Source organism: Grus americana, chromosome 1 (genome assembly GCF_028858705.1).
Source record: "Grus americana isolate bGruAme1 chromosome 1, bGruAme1.mat, whole genome shotgun sequence".
NCBI classification, from domain to species: Eukaryota; Metazoa; Chordata; class Aves; order Gruiformes; family Gruidae; genus Grus; species Grus americana.
In genome coordinates, this window is record NC_072852.1 from 68871256 (window position 1) to 68889882 (window position 18627).

Below are 18627 nucleotides of genomic sequence, written 5' to 3' on the forward strand. Positions count from 1 at the left end.
AGGGTAATGTGCTATACATATCTGTAATTACGTTCCAAAGAGTTAAAAGAACATCATTTGGTACCATGAGCATTGAGATGAGATGTGTTTTCATGCATCAAATGACTGCAAGCCTTTTAGATTTACAGACGTCAAGTTTCATGTGACCTTCTCAGTTGGGGAAATTTTAGGTAATGCCAGTGATAGCTGTATCATTTGAAAAGGTTTATTGCCCAACTTTTGTTGCTTTTTGACATCAAAGGTACAGAGTGATAGTTGTATCCTGCATGTGAATTGAAGTTTCCAAACAGTATGACAATTATGAGGATTGATCTGAGTATTACAAGCACTAGGTAATTTGAAGGCTTCCATCTTTTAAACTGCTTTAGGAATGCTTGAATTTGTCTCAGAATATCTACCTTATATATTAGGAAGACATTAATTTTGGTTCAGACATGACAAGGTGGATGTCAATAGTATATCCCTTATAATTACTCCTTTCTTTGAAATACATGTTTTGTATGGGGAAAGTGATCTACTTCAGATGTATTTTGATGAGGGTTGTGGCTTTATTAATATTGTTGTTCACTTACCTAACCAGTCGATTACAGTAACACAGGCTAGTTTCCCAACAGATGAATCTAGGTTTGCAATTCTTTATGAAAGAATTAATTCCCCTAATTTTAATTTAGAAGTTGAATAAGTATTCTCATGTGGAATTGAATGTGTTGGGCTTACATATTTTCATTTTCTGCATTAACTTAGCTGTACTTGCTATGTTTATGTTATTGGACAGATAGAACTGTGTATTGTACAAGCTGAGTTGGTGCCAGCATAATATTTCCAATAAGTTGTTTAATCACTGAACAAGTCTGCTTTCGAACTGGGCAATGCGCCCATTGCCAGTGTGCAGCACTGGGTTAGAACAACTTAACAATTATACTGGTTCTGTTTAAAAAGCATCCTGATTCACATCAGCTGTAACTGTTGGACAAGGTAGTTAAGTATGCCAATAATTTTTTAACATTATCAGAAAAGGACTTTCCTTTTTTTTTCTTAGTCTCTGGAGGCCATAGCACTTTTTCACACTAATAGAAGTTTGTTTAGCACCAAGGAAAATTTGCTGTCTTTGCAATTTTCCCGGCTCCAGTTGGCTTACATTGCAAAAAGCAGAGCTCAGAGTTGAACCTACGTTTTTTTTGGAAGAACTCAAAGCACTGACTAGCTGTATGCCACATAATTTGAACATATATATAGCGAAGAGATATGTTCTTGATCATACTTTTGTTATGAGTTCTGAAGAAAATATTAAAGCAATCAGAGTTGTTTGTGATCTGTTCTAAAAGTATTTCTGAAATACAGAAGAAACATTCTTCCCTCTCTGTGTGGATAACGTACCAGATAGGAAGGTAGTATATCATTCTGCTTTCTAAACAGTAAATTAAAGAGCCGTCTCTACTACTTGCATGATGTTTTGGGGAAATCTTGCGACCAAAGAATCTGTCTTTTATTCCAAAATCCAGACTCCAGATATAATTATGGAGAAAAGAGCTGAGGAAGCAAAGCTAGCCTGTTTTGTTTTGATTGGACTAAAAGTTTAGACTCAAGTTCTCTGTGGTCAGGAGGCTGAGATTAAAGGGCCTGTAATTAGATTCAATACTCCATGTGTCTTAATGCCCAGAAAGGCCAAACCCTGTCTGCAGGCAATGGTAGTTGCCAGGATCATCAAAAATAATTCATAGATGCAAGTGAAAAGGAAATTATGCATGCTTTCTGAAATAGTTTGTTCTTACTTGCTCAGATGTGTTTCTGTAAAAAGAAAGGATAGGAAATCCCTCAAAATAGCTAGTAAACAAGTAGAACTTGACGTTGAAAAGAAATAGTTTTACTTCTGGAAATAGATTGCCTAGATCTTGTAGGTAGTCTATATTCACGTCGTGTTTCATTAGTTTTACCTTGTGATCCTCCTATTTTCCTTACGTTACATATAGTGGTACCCAAAGCAAAATAGGCTATCAGTTGGCTGTGGTTTTTATGTGTATGTTGTGTATGAACGCAGAAAAGATTTCTGCCACGTAGTCACCTAGAGGGCAGGTGCATCTTTGGATTAACAATTTATACCAAATAATAATTAAGGTTTTTGTTTCAGAAATTTCCATATTTAGGTTAATAGTAATGACCAAAATGAAGCGTTCTTTTGGCTGAATTAACAGTTGAGGATAACACTTGAGGATGAGTTTGGTGTTGGTGACCTTCTGCAAATGAAGAGATGGTGCTTGAGGGTTTCACTCTTCCCCAGTCCAGCTCACCAGTGCTGGGGCTGATGGGAAGCGGGCTCTGGACCGCTCTCTGAGTGCTCTTCTCTTTTACAGGCAAGTTAAAGATCAAAATAAGAAAGTAGCAAATCTGAAGCACAAAGAACAAGTGGAGAAAAAGAAGAGTGCACAGATGTTGGAGGAGGCCAGGAGACGAGAGGATAATCTTAATGACAGCTCCCAACAGCTTCAGGTAACATGGGAATTAAATTAAATGTGACCAATCAGCCAGGCTTAGCTACCTTGCTCTCTGCTGTACTTCCTGATCCATTTTCGTAGCTGTTACCTAAGTTTGTTACTAATGGTTTAAAAGGACACATCTATCACTTCTGCATATCTAAGCACTTCAGAGAAAGCAGCCTCTCTCAGTTCCCTTCATAGTTTACCCCATTTTCATAAAAGGGAAAAATAGTTTTAACTGGTGACTCAGTTATGAAGTGCATCATTTAAATAATTTTATCATTTTGTCATTGAGATTTGTGTGGCATTTCTTTCTTCACTGCTCTTCTAACAGCCTTTTTCTTTAGCTGTTTTGTGTATTTTCCCAGCTGGTTTTACCTTATATTGGTGCCTTTTCTTCAGTAAATGAAAGATAGCAAGTAAGTATTCTTATAGTAAATTATAATTATGGTGGGGCAACTGGAGGGCCATATTTTCTCCGTTTACTCATCTTTGTTTGACAGTGAAACTCTACCTCGTGAATTCTTGTTATGCTTACTAGCCAGTTTCCTTTATTTCTGAAATGATACCATGCTGCCGCCCCCAGAATTATCTGGTCACCTCAAATCTACCTAGGCATATGAAAGTCACTGCATGAAAGCAAGTAAAATATTTCTCAGCACGCTACATGTTGATATTAGCTGTAGATGGTTTATCAAATGGTAAGTTTTCAAGTGCTATCATAAATATATTAAACTGTTGCCACAAAATAAAGCAAAGATACCATGATGCTAAGTGAGGAGATAATTGATGTTTTGCATGTGATTTCTTTAATTTGCAAAAATAATTTTTCTTTTGATGAGTGAAAATAATCATGGAAACAGTAATCTACCTTTGAGATCTTTTTAAATTATGTTTTAAATCTTTAGAGAGCATAGGTGTTTTCATTCATTATCCTAGGCTAAATCCTGTTTCTGTTACCAGCTACATATCTTCTACTATCATCTACAATGAAGACACAGAATAAATCCTGACAGTTCACTAGCAAAGATAAATCCCCTCCTTAACTGAAACAGATACTTCCTTACTTTGTTCTGCGGAATTCCTGGGGGATGGTTTCAACTCTTTAAGAACTTTTGAAAGAACCACAGAAACGTGTCCATGTGGAATGCTCACGGATGCACCATTTTGTGGTTTTCCCCCTCAATTCCAGTCCTGTGGATGCAGGGCACTGAAATAGTTAAGTTCCAAGTGTATGAAAATGATTTCATAACTGCAGACTTCTATAAAAGGCGGGGATGTGGGATTTCTACATCTGCTAATGGGTTTTGTGGCTGTAATGCTATGGCAATCCACAAGGCTCTCGTTATGTGGCAGCTTAAGTTTAAATAACACAATCCTCCTTGTATTAGTGAAATATCTTTAAAAATTCCTAAAACTAATAGAACATTTGGTTAGCTTTCTAATCTGTATTTGAGTAAATCTATATTTTAAATTTGAAAAGATAAGTGGTACTTGACATTTGCCTTGCAATTATTATGCGTGGTGTATTTATCGAATGACACTATTCCACAAGACCATCATCTTTGGTTTTATATAGCACTTTCAGATTTTAAAAGGTATGGCTTTCTTTTCTGGCTTTTTTTCCCCCACAATTATTCTTTCCCTTTTCATTTTTATTTCTTTTACACAAGTGGAATGCATTGGAATTTGTTTTCTTTCAGCTCCTACTTGCATACTAAAACGGCCTTTTTTTTTTTTTTTTTTTTGTAAGATGCAGTAAGTTATGTAATGTGTTTGTACCACTACACGTAGCAATGTACAGACAGTGATATTCTGGTTACTGATAACTTTAAGTCCTATTAAAACTATTTAACACCAGTTTCTGATACTTCAAGGAGATTGTACAGCTTTGGTGGCAGCAGTGAGGCAGCTTTTGCTTGGAAATTAGGTGGTAAAAATGATGCTGGTTTCTATCAGAGCTCTTTAAGAATGTATAGCTGTCCTTGCAATGTCCTATCCAATTCTTTACTTCCAACATGTTTTAGCAGTAGAGAGATCATAGATATAAAACTATGAATAGCATACTTAGCATAATTTTACTCTAAATATTTCCTCTTATTTGGTTTCAAAGTAAGCAACTTACATCTAGGAACAAGAAACAAATAACCAATTGTCTCTTTTGACAAAGCCAAGTTGTTTGAGATTTTTCTCTTTTTCTCCAGTGTTACTTTGTTGTAGGTTGGTAGTCGAACAGGGAAGCTAGAATTGGGAACAAGGATGCCAAAGTGTACAATTTTTATTATCTTTACCTTTTTATATTCAGGTTTCCCCATTAGAGATCTCTGTACAGCAGTACATACTCTTTTCACTTTGCTTATGTATTGTGGTTAAACCCCAGCTGGTAACTAGGCACCATGCAGCCACTTGCTCGCACCCCCACCCCCAGGAGGATGAGGAGGAGAATGGAAAAAAATCTTGTGGGTTGAGATAAAGACAGACAGTTTCATAGGATAACAAAGGAAGATGATAATAATGATAATGATATATAAACCAAGTGATGCACAAATGCAATTGCTCACAAGCTGTGAAAAAAACCCCTGATGCCCAGTCTGTTTCTGAGCAGCGATCCCGCCTCCCGGCTCACTTCCCCAGCTATATGCAGAGCATGACGTTCTATGGCAGGGAACGTCCCTTTGGCCAGTCTGGGTCAGCTGTCCTGGCTGTGCTCTCCCAGCTTCTGGTGCACCTGGCAGGGCCTGGGAAGCTGAAAAGTCTTTGATTTTAGTGTAGGCGCTACAACTGTCTCCCAACAACTAAAACATCAGTGTGTTATCAACTTTATTGTCATCCTAAATCCAAAACACAGCACTATACCAGCCACTAGAAAAAAAAATAATTTTATCCCAGCTGAAACCAGGACACTTAGGTTGTGTTTTACTCTGCACTGGTGTCTGTTGCTTTCTATAGATTTATATGCAAGTATTTCTGAGATCTAAAGATAGATTATTAGATGCATGTAAGAATTCAATATTGAAGTGGGATGTGATAGTCAACACTGAAATGTGTAAGTCATCTTAGTATTAATATTACTTGATTTTCCCTTGTGCCTTTCCTGCTTTTGTGAACCTAATTGTCCTGTTTGGGTGGGCTTGATTTTAGAGAGTCTTTCCCCATATTCAGCACAGGGCTGAAGGGAATGCTTTCATTCACAGATGAAAAAGGTCTGTATGCTCTAATAAAAATATCAGGCTAAGGTAAAATATGGAGTGTTTAATGACAAGTGACAGGTTCAATAAAAACTCCTTCCTTTAGAAGAGCCCTCTGCTTATAGCCTCCCTCTCTCAAGGACTGCAGCGTTTTGGTTTCCTGGAAGTAAAATTTACCCAGGACCACATTTCAATTTGTTAGTTAGGGAGACCTGTCTTCTCCATAGACTCTAAAGGGCACTGCCTTCTAATTGATTAGAAAAACAATCAAACCTGAGAGGAACATAGATTTTTTTTTTATTATTATTTTATTTTTTTCATGCAACCATTGTTGGCTTTGGGGTCAGGACACACAAGCACCAATTTCAGATAATTTTGGTCTTGGTGGTTTTGGCTGGAATTAATAATAAGACATTATGAAATGCTTAAAAATATATGATCTGCATGTTCTTCGGTTGACCGTCTGCAATCCAGTCAAATAAACACGCTCCCAAGCACATACTCCACTCCTCCTCGCTCTGTCCCTAACAGGCATGTGGTTTCTTTCTTCCTGAGTCCAGTAACAAAATGTTCGTTTATTCAGAGAGCTCTGATGATGGAAGTTTGGTATTTTGGGGAGTGGGGGAAGAATGAAAACCATAATGTCTCAATTCTAGTGAGATGGATAAATGGCTTTCCAAATTTGTCTTTTCCTCCTGGGTTCCCTTAAACCACAACTCTCCAGAGATCTGAGAGGTTAACGAGTGTCTGGTCTATAAGCAGGATAAAAGAGAAAACAAGCTGTTGGGCTGGAGTAGAGAATTTTTGCTTCAAGTTAGCTAAAGCTTGTCTATTATGAAAAGGCATTGATATGCTATCTTGTCCTAGAAAGGGAACATTTACTGACATTTGAAGATATTTGAATGGGTAGTTGGAACTGACATCTAGAAGGTAGTAGGCATATTTTCTTGTCCTAGCACTCCAGCATCTTCCAGAGTTTTCAGGAAGGATTTTCAAAGTATCTTGTGGCATGGAGTCGTCTACTGAATCGCAGCAGCTATCCAGCAATCTCTAATTGCTGCTGACAAACTGTATATCCAGCAGCTGTGTAAAATATATTTGAATGCTTTAATGAACACCTGTAATACCAAGTAAACTTACTAATTTTTTCTTCTTTTTCCACATTCAAGTTTAGATAATTTAATAATTCCTAATCCATGAATTATCTATGCAAGTATGTGTTGTTTGTTCCTTGCGATTATATAATTCCTTTATCATGTTAAGCATTAAATAGGAAAAATACCCTTCTAGTGGAAAGCATTGAATTTTCTATCTAAACAAATGTGCAATGTTTTGTTCAATAATGCTTTTACTGGGATCCAGACAAAACTCAATGAAATGGATAGGTAGCCAAATACCTTCTCATCAGATAAACCTTCTAAATTCATTAAATATCAGCACCTATTTGTTATGAGGCACCATAGCATGTACACACAGTCAATATCAACATTAAAAAATCTGAAAACACAAGTGAAGCCCAGTATATCTGGTCTTAAATTACTGAAGAATTTCCTCTCGACATGCTGTGATTGGATTTTAAGGGTAGGGTGGCTGAAGTTTTTTCATCTGATCTATGATGATACTACCATGCCATGATGAAGATGATGATTTGTCATCTTCTGGCTGCTAGTAAAAAGAGATCATACTTCCCTAATCAATCTATGAACTTGCTTTGGACAGTATATAAAGCTTCTGAAGAAATGGTTAGATTTAAAGAAAAGCTTTCCAAACATATAGTTCAAGATTTCCTCCATAACTTTCTAGATATCACCATCTTTGAAGCAAATTGGTTATGCTGGTTAAATGGTGTTACATGTTTTCCCGGGATAAGTGAATTTCAAGTGCTGAGTTCCTGGCTAATTTCTCTTCCATATAGACCACTGCCGTATCAGATTCCAGCCTTGCCTGCCAGCTGAGTGGAGTGTACTTTCTTTATCCCTTGGATAGCACAGCTCAACATGTGAAGGCCCGTGAAACTGTCAGCTACTCCATTTCAGCCTGCTAGAAATCTATTCTTTCATGTCATCTTGGATCTGCAGGATTTATTCCAGAGAACAGTCTGATGTACCAGACCTGTATTTTCTCATTAGCTCAGATCCATCTTTGGGAATTATTCATATCAAAATGTTCTTTTTCTCTCCCTTCCTCTCCCAGTACTTTTTAGACATTAATTACATCGGGGAGAAGTTTTGGCCTCCCTGTCCCTGGATAATTCGCTGTGCTGCCCAGCCTTGTAGGTTTTAGTGTTCCTTGGTGCCATTAGCACCTACGCAGGTGGCTATAATTTCACTAAAGGGTATATTCAGTTCTAGGTCATCCGTCTGTTCTCTAGAACAGAACTCATGACATAAAGCACTGAAAGGATATGAATTCGCTTTCCAATTCAGTTTTAAAGAAATTTGTTGGCATTTGTTGAAGAGGTAACTTTTTCTTGTCAGTTACCAGATCATTCCTAGCTCACCATAAAGGATGAAATTTAACATTATTACATGTTCTTGATAATTAAACAAAAATATGATTCTGAGTTCACAGGTGATGTGAATCAGAATTGTACTGTCTCTCAGTATTATGTAGGACTTTGTTTTAATGAAAATACAGCAGGTATGAACAAATACAGGCTTTAAAGAACAATCATGCCTCATAAAAATCTAAATGGAATGAAGGTATGAAAATTATTCCTCCTTTTTCATTTGAGCTAGATGCAACGGTAGCTGGTTTTGGAATCAACTGACCCTCCAACCCTTTCTCTGAGAGATTCTGTGACAGCTGGCTATGCATTAGAAAACAGGATATACATATGCAGTAGAGACTTTAATACGCATCATGATTTGTTAGTGATGTAATATTCCAGTAGCAATTTTAATTTCCATCAGCTTTTACAGTGTGTTACAGAAAATACAATGTTCCACAAATGTTGCTTCTAAACTTACTTGGAGGGTTGTGATTTTCAGCACAATGTGTGCAGTTACTGTAGACACAAGCAAATATTTAACCCTGGCAGATGCTTGGAGAAAAACTAGCTCTTGTTCTTATCATGTCATAACTCTCCCTGTCAAGAGAGCTTTTCCTAACTTTCCTGAATGTCTGGGAGAAGTTCCAAAAATGATGACCTTTTCGCTAGGCTTTTTGTGACTTATAGTGAGGGGAAGTTTCTCGGGGGGTTGGGGGAGTGGGGTGGGGTGGAGGGGGGTGGGTGGAGGGAGGTGGGGTTGTACTTTGAATTTTAGCCTTTTTGGGGGAATTAAAAATTCATAATTAATCATTCCTGGATACATCTACTTATATGACATAGTGTATGGATGATGAATAGACAGCCGCTCTTCGTATTTTGTTATATCTGTGTGAAGTTATGTGGTAGTTATGGACAATACTCCTGTATTCTTCATTTGTAATGCTCTCTAATGGAAAAAAGACTTAGGCATTTTCACAGTGTTAACACCTTAATAATTTTTACCATTTAACATCACAGAAACATAATTGGAAAGAAATGCTAGTTCATTGAACAGTGTAGAAGTACTTCACAGTACCAAAAATCAGTGCGGAATATAGTGCACATAAAAATGAGCTTCTAGCTAAAAGGGAAGGTTACTTCCCTTTTCTCTGTTGAAGTCGTACGTACAACTTTATTTTGAGGAAGGTCATGAAGACTTGCTATCAGATTGGCATAAGGTAAACAGGAGAAGGTAAGAAAAATACCTTGACAAACAAGAAGGAATGAATGCCTTGCAGCAGCTGCTCAGATGAGGTCCTGTTCTTAGGAATATTGGTCCTTGTCATATCGTATCCTTTTACACATGGATCTGATCGACTTTGCAAGACAGTAAATTCTCCATTTACTTAAAAGAACGTAATAAGCCTTAAGAGTATTTACCTGGGTCTGTTTCTAATACCAGTTTTCCCAATTTTCCATACAGAAATCTGATGTCTATTTTTCTAAACAGATGCATACAGACAGAGTATATAGTAGTATGGATGACCATTTTAAAAGTGTAAATTTACCTCTCCCATTTCTTAATTTTCTTAGATTTGTGAGATTTTGGTGTGTAACTATTCTTACAATGTAAGCTGCGAGCCATGAGCAAAATGTGATAGCCCTGTCTCCAGTAAAGCCATTTTTTCTGGTGAACATTTACAAGGTCTGAGTAACTTCATTGTTACTCATATATGCAGTGTTGCATGTTGAAGTAACAACAAAAATAATATACCGTTGAACATGAAGATTATTTCTCTCGGAAATGGATTTGTCTGTTGCTTTATGACTTGTTCAGTCATATTATTAAAGAAGGGAGATGCATGTTTTTCCTCCATCTAAAATATAATATACATTTCTGAATATCAGAATAAATATATGACCTTGTTCTTAGATTTGATATGACAGCTCTTATAGAGACAGAATCTGTCATTCTGCATACTTGAAGTTTATGACAAATACACTGTTAAGGAATTATTTTCTCCTGTGTCTGACCAGAAGAGAGCACTCCTTACAGAATACTTCTTGCCATAACATTTACAGAAACTAAGCTTGAAGAGACTTGACATTTGGAATGGATAAGCATATCCCTGGATAGACATTTAGCCATCTGCTCTATTTGTTTTCACTTTATGGTTTAGTTTACCATACATTTATTATGTTCAGGTTAGATGTATTCACTGCCTTCACATCTTTAAAAACGATGAACCATTTGACTTTGTCTTCTTATATAATGTAAAAATGCTCTGCAGATTTGAACAGACAGCTGGAAAAATTTCATGAAAGTCGCTATTTACAACTAGCATTAGGCAATCTCCCAATTAACCCGGTATTTCCTTAACTGCAAATTGAGATTTGTAGTGAGAGAAAGCCATTATATGGCTTGAGAGTTTTTAATAGAGGAAAGAGGACTCCCTACATCCGAACATTTCTCTCTGATCCATCAGGAATATTATTCTCCAGACACACTTTCACCCAGTCTTTACTGCAGAAACATTAGGTGTCAGTGGAAGATGAAACCTGCTATTTGTACTCTCTTGCCTGTTCGCCAAAGAGCAGGGTTGGTACCCTTTAGGATATGCCAGAACCTAAGTACAGTGAAGACTGGACAGCTGAATGTGTGCTAACAGCCTTAACCACTGGATGTTTTTTGCAAGGGTTGGGTTGTTTTTTTTTTTTCCCCCAAGATTAGTATCCGAGTTCAAACTCCTTTCCTAAGAACTGTCAGAGAGATTAATGTAACTGTTGACAACATGGTGCGGTTCCTGTGAGGAGGTCTCTCCTGAGAGTAGAAAACATTGAGGGCCAGATTTAAGCAAAACAATAGGAGTACATTCAAGGGGAAGAACAGCTCTCTTTTCATTTTGGTGTCTTATTTCATGAGCCTGAGAAATGGCAATAAATTTGCATTTTTCCCCTCTTCTGTTTTTTTTTTCCTTCTCTCTCTCTTAAGCTTTTTTTTTTACGTGCTGTGCTGAAAATTGTTTCTAACTTATCTCTCCCCGAGAATAAACATTTCCAATCACTGCAGCTCATTTCAAGTCTCATTGTTTAATAAAATTGCTATTCTGCCTTATTCTTGTTTTGCCCAATAGAAAAAGAAAGGGGATGGGGTGATGGCCTAAAACCAAACAGAATTAAGAGGGTTTGTTGTTTGGGTTTTTTTTTTAAATAATACGCATGGATTTTTTTTTTTTTAGTTCTATACCTGTGGCAACAAATGTTTCAGCATATCCTTTACAAAAATCCTCTAATTTATTTCAAGCAGTAATAAACCTAATTCACTTCATTCTAATTCAATATTATTCCTTAATCTTGCTTACCAAGCTGCTCAAATTGCCATCACCCTTAAACTACCCTCTTTTTTGTATAGAAACAGGCCTGCTCTGCTTTCAGTTAGCACTTTACCTATTAAATTTTCCTCATCAGCTAAAATTTACACGTTCTTAGGTTATATCAGAACAACTACTCTTACTGTGATGTGCAGGTATTAGCTGGGATTGAGGCTTGGTCTGTAAATTGTGTATTCATAACTGACAAAGTATTGTTAAATACTGTAACTCAGCTTTTAGTATTTAGTCCTTTCAGATGTTGAGTTTTGTTTGAGGTACACTCAGATTGGAATGCAGGTGGTGAGAAAAACTAACTATATTGGTATGGCTTAGTCTTTTACTGATGATTAAAGGAGGATTATCTCCGTAACATTCTAGAAAATGTCTATAGTCAGTTAAAATTCATCAATAAATTCAGTTTGGGACGTTGTGTCGTGTTTGTTGGTGATGTTTGAAGTCTACCTAAGTCTTGATATCTTTGAGGTTGGATGATTTTCCAAAGTAGGCCGTGAAAAGCTAAACTGTAAAGTTTTTTTGCATTATAAGTAAATTTGTCATTATGTCCCAGTGCTACGGAACAATTACTCGTTTATGCTGAGGTAATGTGTCTGGTTAAAAATGGCAAATGTAATATTTTTTTGTAGATGAGACTAAATTCCTCTAAATTTCTGAATTATATTTATTGATTTACTCAGGATATTTAAATGAAAGATAACCTGTATAGCTCCACAAGTATCTCATAAGTCTCACTCATGGATAAAATAGCAGATGAAATTCATTCTGAGTACATATGAATATATGTCAGAAGAAACAATTTTAAATGTATGTACACAATGATAGGTTCTGATCTAGCTATATTACCATATGCCAACAATCTTGGAATTAGAAAAAATATTGTCATGAAAAATTATTGGTTAGCAGAACTATTAAAAACCACAATGTTGAGAAATATTAAATGACAAAACAGAAAATACTACTTATGCCACTGTATACATCATCAGTGTGTTCAGCTCTTGAATAATGTGCAATGATGTGGGCCACCCACCACAGAAAGGCTATGGCAAAAGTAGAAAATGTAAAGAAAAGGAAGAAAATAGTAAACATAAGGATGAGCTTCTGTTCAAACAGATATTAAATATATTTAAACACTTGGAGATGGCAAAGAAATGAGTGAAGACAAGAGCCAGGGAGTACTTTTTCCAGCTTTGCAGGCTGAGAACAATAGATGATCATTGTGGAATATTTAGGGCTAAAGAAAAACAATAACTATTTTTCTCTTTCCTCTGAGCTAGTTCAGGCTTTTATAGAAACAATTGGCATTTCATACAAAGAAGTGAGAATCTCTCAGAATGTGAAGAGTTTCTACTTTCTCATCCTTTTGTTTTTTATGCCAGTGAATTTAAGTGGTAATGTTAATGAATGTTGTGATGCTGTGATGGCAGCTTAAATGCTACTATCAGTGTAACACTGAAAATACACCACCAAGAAGCTTTTTTTTTAAAAAAAAATAGTTCATTTCAGTGTTTTTAAACTCATTTTCTGATGATATTAGTACCTAAATGTCCAATTTTTACTTTTTCAGTCTTCTGTTCTTATCAATTGTATCTAATAGGTTTCATGTCCCATGCGGCCATATCAATTTACTGCTGCTGCACACCTAAGTCATTCCATTCTTCCTGACCCTTTCTTGCTGAAATTTTTTAAAGTTTCTGCTACTGTATCCAAGTCCGAAGTATGTTTATTTCCTGTCTTCAAATGGATCCTTAGATTTTCAGATACAGTGGTAAAGCTGATCTGTGCATTTACCGGTAAAGGTACTGAGAACAGAAACCAGTTTTTATTTTAAGCAAAACATTTCCCTAAATTAATACATGTATGTTTCATTAGTAGCTCAATCCAGGTTGTACTAAGACAGATCTTTTCCTTGAAATTAATTTGACTTGATGCATCTGGCTTCCAGGGGGATTACGGGTGGGTTGGGCTGTTCCCAGACAGTGTGAGACCCATTGATAATTTAATTCTGACATGTGAAATTGTTTTGATGATCTCTAGTATGAAGTTGAGGAGATAGGAGAAGGTAGAAGTAATTTTGTATGGGTTTGAGGATGTTTTAAGAGTAAGTAGTATGAATAGTGGTTTGTATTAGCATCTCGCGAGATTGTTAGTCCTACCCAGGAACTGATGGCTGCTTTAAAGGAAGCAATTCCTAGCACAAAGCTACTCTGAAAATCAAGAAAGGAGCATTAAACACTAGAATGAATGTATGAGACCAGAGGTGATTGCAAGAATTTCCTTTGAAATTGAGAGAGTGAGAGAGATTCAATGGAATCAACTGCTGGGTAAACGTTTCCTCAGTGGTAGTGTATCACTAGCAATTTTTGTTGTATGTTCGGCTATGAAAAAGAGGGAAGACAAGAGAAGTAAACTTTTTATAGCTGTTTGTCCATGCTTCTGCTGCTCTTTTTTCTGAATGATTGAAAATGAGCAAAGAAAAGTAGGTCTTAAAATTACTGTGAGGTATTAGCATAATGATAATGACAGGACTGACATTGGCAAGGAGAGTTCAGAGAAGAAGGGCTGTATCAAGGAAATAACATATGGGTTCAAGCTTCATATTAATAGTGTGGTTAGTTAAAACTGCCACTGCTGTTTGCTGTAATCCCGTATCAATTCAGGAGTCTTGAGTCATAGCATTGATTTATGTGTGAAGAAGAAATCTTTTTACAGTACCATTTCTCCAATTAGCCTCTCAGAAAAACCCAACCAAACAAAAAAACAACCAAACAAACAAATAATAAAAAAAAAACCACCACAAACCCCCCCCAACCAAGCACAAAAACCTGCACAAACCCCCAAACCAATTACAGATATCTATTGCTTTTGCTCACTTCAGAACATTTTCACAGCTGTATTGTCAGCCTTGGGTCTCATTCCAATAGTCCGTGCAGTGACCCACTGTGGCTATATAGAAGCACAGTCCCTGTAGGTTTTAAAAAATACAAATGTGGTAATTTGCAACAGCTGAAGCAAAGCGTTAAAGCTGTTGGCACCCTGCGTGAGCTGCTAAATGGTAAACCTGGTTGTTAGTATTGGCAAGGTACTTTTGCCTGTCTAGGTTGTTGCTAGTGAAAAGTGCCTATACAAAACCAACATACCGAACTGATCGCTGTGCTTGGAGCGCCAAGCTTAGAGTAACGGGAAAGAAGTGTCAAAAGCATGGCAGCCATCGGGAAAAGACATTGCCGGTTTCTCATAGGAATAATCAATTCTGCCTTTCCCTTTTAGGTCTGTGTAATAGTGTCTATAAGTGTCCTTTTCTTCTCCTTCCTCTCCGTTCTCCTTCAAGAAATACATAAATAATCTCAATTACAATGGAATTCCTCCTTGGCAGCAGATAAGGGTATTGGAATTAGAGCTTTATGATGGACGTAATTCAGCTGGTATTGATTAGGATTCTTTCTTATCGTTACCACAAGCTCCGCGTATTGCAGATTGCTCCTGATGGTGAACAAAACCGCTATATATTTTGGAAACACTTCTTGAAAGTAACACACCTGAGTGGTAACACATGAAATACCTTGGAAGAAAAAAAATATGAATGGCTGGAGTTGTTCCCACATTTTTGTAGAGGTACTGTATAATGTTCAGAAACATTATAGAATGAGTACAATGTATACAAATGTATTCAATACATTTGTAGCAATTTTCAGGCAGTAATAGCAATATGCACAAGTTTTAAGGACTTCGTATGTGTTCAAGAAATAGACAATGTGAAAAATTTCTCTTCACTAAGTTTTCACTAAGATCTTTTTTCTTCCCTTTCACTTTATTTAAATTAGATTTAAATTAGATCGATTAATAGTAATGTATATGTATCTGGGTATTATCTGTTACAGTCTGTCTTTGGAGTTGATATATTTCTTTTCCAATTTTCATGGGTTTGGGTGGCATTTTTTCCACGTTAATATGGTTTAGTGACAAATGCATGCAGGTTTTGCCCTCAGGATTATTCATGTGTTACATATGGAACATTATTTACATCTTGATATACCTCAGAATTATTCCTGCTAGTGATAACTGTTATTTAGTGCTAATGCCATTGTATAGCGTTGTCATTTCGTTTGTAATTTTTTGCTGCTTCTTTGTGACCTATATGTTTAAGAACAGAAATGAGTTCACATAACGACTGATGAATGAATTCTATATTTATTTTCTTGGCATGTATAGAAAAGCATTTTTTTACAGATGTTTACCACTTCAGTTAGCTTCCATATAAGTAACCTTGATACCAGCATGTTTCCCATCATAAATTTGTCATGTTATTTTACAGACATGTTTTACTATCTGGGTGGGTTCTTTTTCTTTTTTCTTTAATGAGGTAAGTAGCCATGAGGACTTTGTGCAGAGTAGAGCAGCTGCCTGTCTGTTTTTATTCTTTGTAATTTATTAACTTCTGTAATTGAGCACATTTTATAATTTTCTTTCAAGTGATTGTCCATACATAGAATGTTTGAAGTGTGCATCCTTCCCATGTACACAAGAGCAGGAATTTTTGTCAGCAGCATCGTTTATACGTCACTCTTGAGTCTTCTCCTACACTGCAGCAGGGATACTCAAGGGACAGTGCCGTCCAAACACCACTCCATTTTCTACTTTTCTGTTTCAAAAGAAAAATTCACTGGCCATTTCTCATAAACTGTTAGCTTCTTTATGTTTTTCTTTTTTTTTTTTTTCCATGCTAATTTTAATGCACTGGTTCAATTATATTTGTCCTATCTGGAAATATTTTTTTATCCATTTTTTCTTTTTACTATAAACATATTTTTGTTCTTTCTGCAACTGATGATCCACAAGTGCCTGCATATTCTAGATGTACACGTCTTCTCTTTTTCCGTTGTGGTACTCTTGGGAGAATGTCCTCATCGCCTTCTGTTGTCCATTGTATTTTCAATGTGGCATATGCAACGACGTGGGCAGCTTTGTTGCACTTCCTTCTCAACCCCTAGTGGAATGAAATTCTTCTGCTGGAGTTTTTCTCCTTTTGTCTCCAGTAGTTATTTTACTGCACTTATGCAACTTGTCAGGCTTGGATTCCAATCCTTGTGTCTTATTTGGCAGATACAATTTTTCAGATGTTGACATATGTTTTCCTAATGAGATAGTCATCGTGCATCTCAGATCTGACCTCTCCAAAGATGAGGAAGCATTGGTTGCGGAGCTCCTACTTGGCAGTTTCTGTCTCTTCTGTTCTCAGGCTGTTCCTTTTATTCAGGAACTCATGATAATTACATGTGCTGTTGCTGTACTTACAAAAAAGCCCTCTTCGGCTCACTCTGAGAAACAGGGACTTCATATAAACCCAATACTTGGATATACTCAGCTTCTGTCTAGACAGACAGAGGTTTCCCCATCACAGGTAACCCCCGATACTTCAGTTCTGTTACCAGTTGAGGGCATCAAGACAGCTATATGCAACATTGATGATACTAGCATTAGCATTTGTAGTTATTCTATAAACTCCACTGTTTGTTCATGCCCAGCAATATATATAGTAGCAGCTGTTTACATGGTAGTTTGCCTCTCTGTTACTTTATTTTCAGAATCTTTAGTATTGGATCTATGTTTATTTGTGGTTCATGCTACATCTTGGTACCAAGCTGTACACTACCCTAAAGGTATTACCTTCTTCAGGAATTTATAAAGTCATCTTTTATTCCACTCTTCAAGATAGTATACTTTTTTTTTTTATTGCCTTCTTCAGCAAATGGTGATGAATGCAGAGGGAGAAACAATTCACCAGGGACATCTGCTTTGGATGAGTTGCACAGGAACCCCAAGCTCTTTGTGAGCTAGATTCTGTAGTGACTATCATTTTATTATAACTATCATTCACATGTAACTATCATGTACCCTGGTATTCTGGCCTTCAACATTTACCCAATGTATTCTTGAAAACCCATTAAGTCAAAGTATTGTCTCATCGGTGTAAGAAGGTATTTCTCCATTTATGAGTGACAATTTTGGATGCTTTTCTTGTTCAGAGACTTCTTCAAGTAGTTGATCAGCATGTGGAACCAAATGAAGGAGAATCGCCATGCTCACCTGAGCTTTAAGGCCCTATGATTGTTTGCTTCTGAAATCAAATGGGACTGTAATACCACCTTTTGGTGCCACCACATTGAATATTCCCTTAAAGCTTCAGGACCTACTTAAAAAGGTCTGCAGGCTTTTACAAGTATTTTTCAGAGAAAAGCAGAAATTAATTAACAAATTTATCTATTTTCATCAATTGTCCTCTTCTGAAGAGTAGCCTTCTGGTTTTGGCATAGTATCTTTCCTTCTGGTTTCAGCAGTGCAGTAGTTCAACCAACACTGCAGAAACCCATCTTCCATAATTTAGTCAGAGTCTTTTCGCATCTTTTGGTAGACTCCTGAGACGGCAAACCAGAAATCCTCAGTAATGGGCTGACTACAATAGGACCAATTTTTCCTCTTTGCATTTGGTACTGGTTAAGGCTGAAGACAGGAAGGAAGGTAGCTTTATGGAAGAAACTTAGTAAGATTTCAATTTTTTATATTAATCAACTAGCATGCACTATAGAGTTGCAGTTAATTAGGCCCTCATATTTTTTAACTGTGAAAAATTCCTAACATTTGTAGATGGGCTGCATCTAAATGTTGGTGAAGAATTTGTTGTATCAATAACTAAATGAGAGTTTGTATCCAGGAGGAAGTTTTAGTAGTGCTAGAGGCAGCTGAGAGTCCTGAGTTCCCAGATTCCACTTATCTAGAGGAAGGTTGGTTCACAAAGGAGGATTTTTCTTTCTGGGAAAAGTTTTATTCAATCTAGAATGGACCACGATCATTATCATTAGGTTCTTTATCTAGGTTATGGTCTCTTGAGGAAATACATGATGAGAGCAATAGTTCACAGGGATAAGAGCTTGTAACGATTTCACTGTTTAAGAAATAATTGATTCCTAATTTGAAACACTTCCAGTACTGTGTTCTTCCCTTCCAGTCTGTGAAAGCACACAGGCAAAATGTGCTATTGCATTAATTACAGGGTTGTATGAAAATGATCTTTTCCTACCTAGGTGATTGGCTAGTCCTAGAAATATTCC

General features: G+C 36.6%; 1 protein-coding gene across 7 annotated transcripts in view; it reads left to right on the forward strand.

Moving 5' to 3' along the window:
• ERC1 (ELKS/RAB6-interacting/CAST family member 1) overlaps positions 1–18627 on the forward strand; it is a 297951-nt gene that overhangs the window by 151774 nt on the left and 127550 nt on the right. For all 7 annotated transcript variants that reach the window (XM_054835847.1, XM_054835865.1, XM_054835858.1 and 4 more), the window contains one exon: positions 2352–2487. In XM_054835847.1, coding sequence (XP_054691822.1) covers positions 2352–2487 — 136 coding nt within the window. The remainder of the gene's footprint in view (positions 1–2351; positions 2488–18627) is intronic.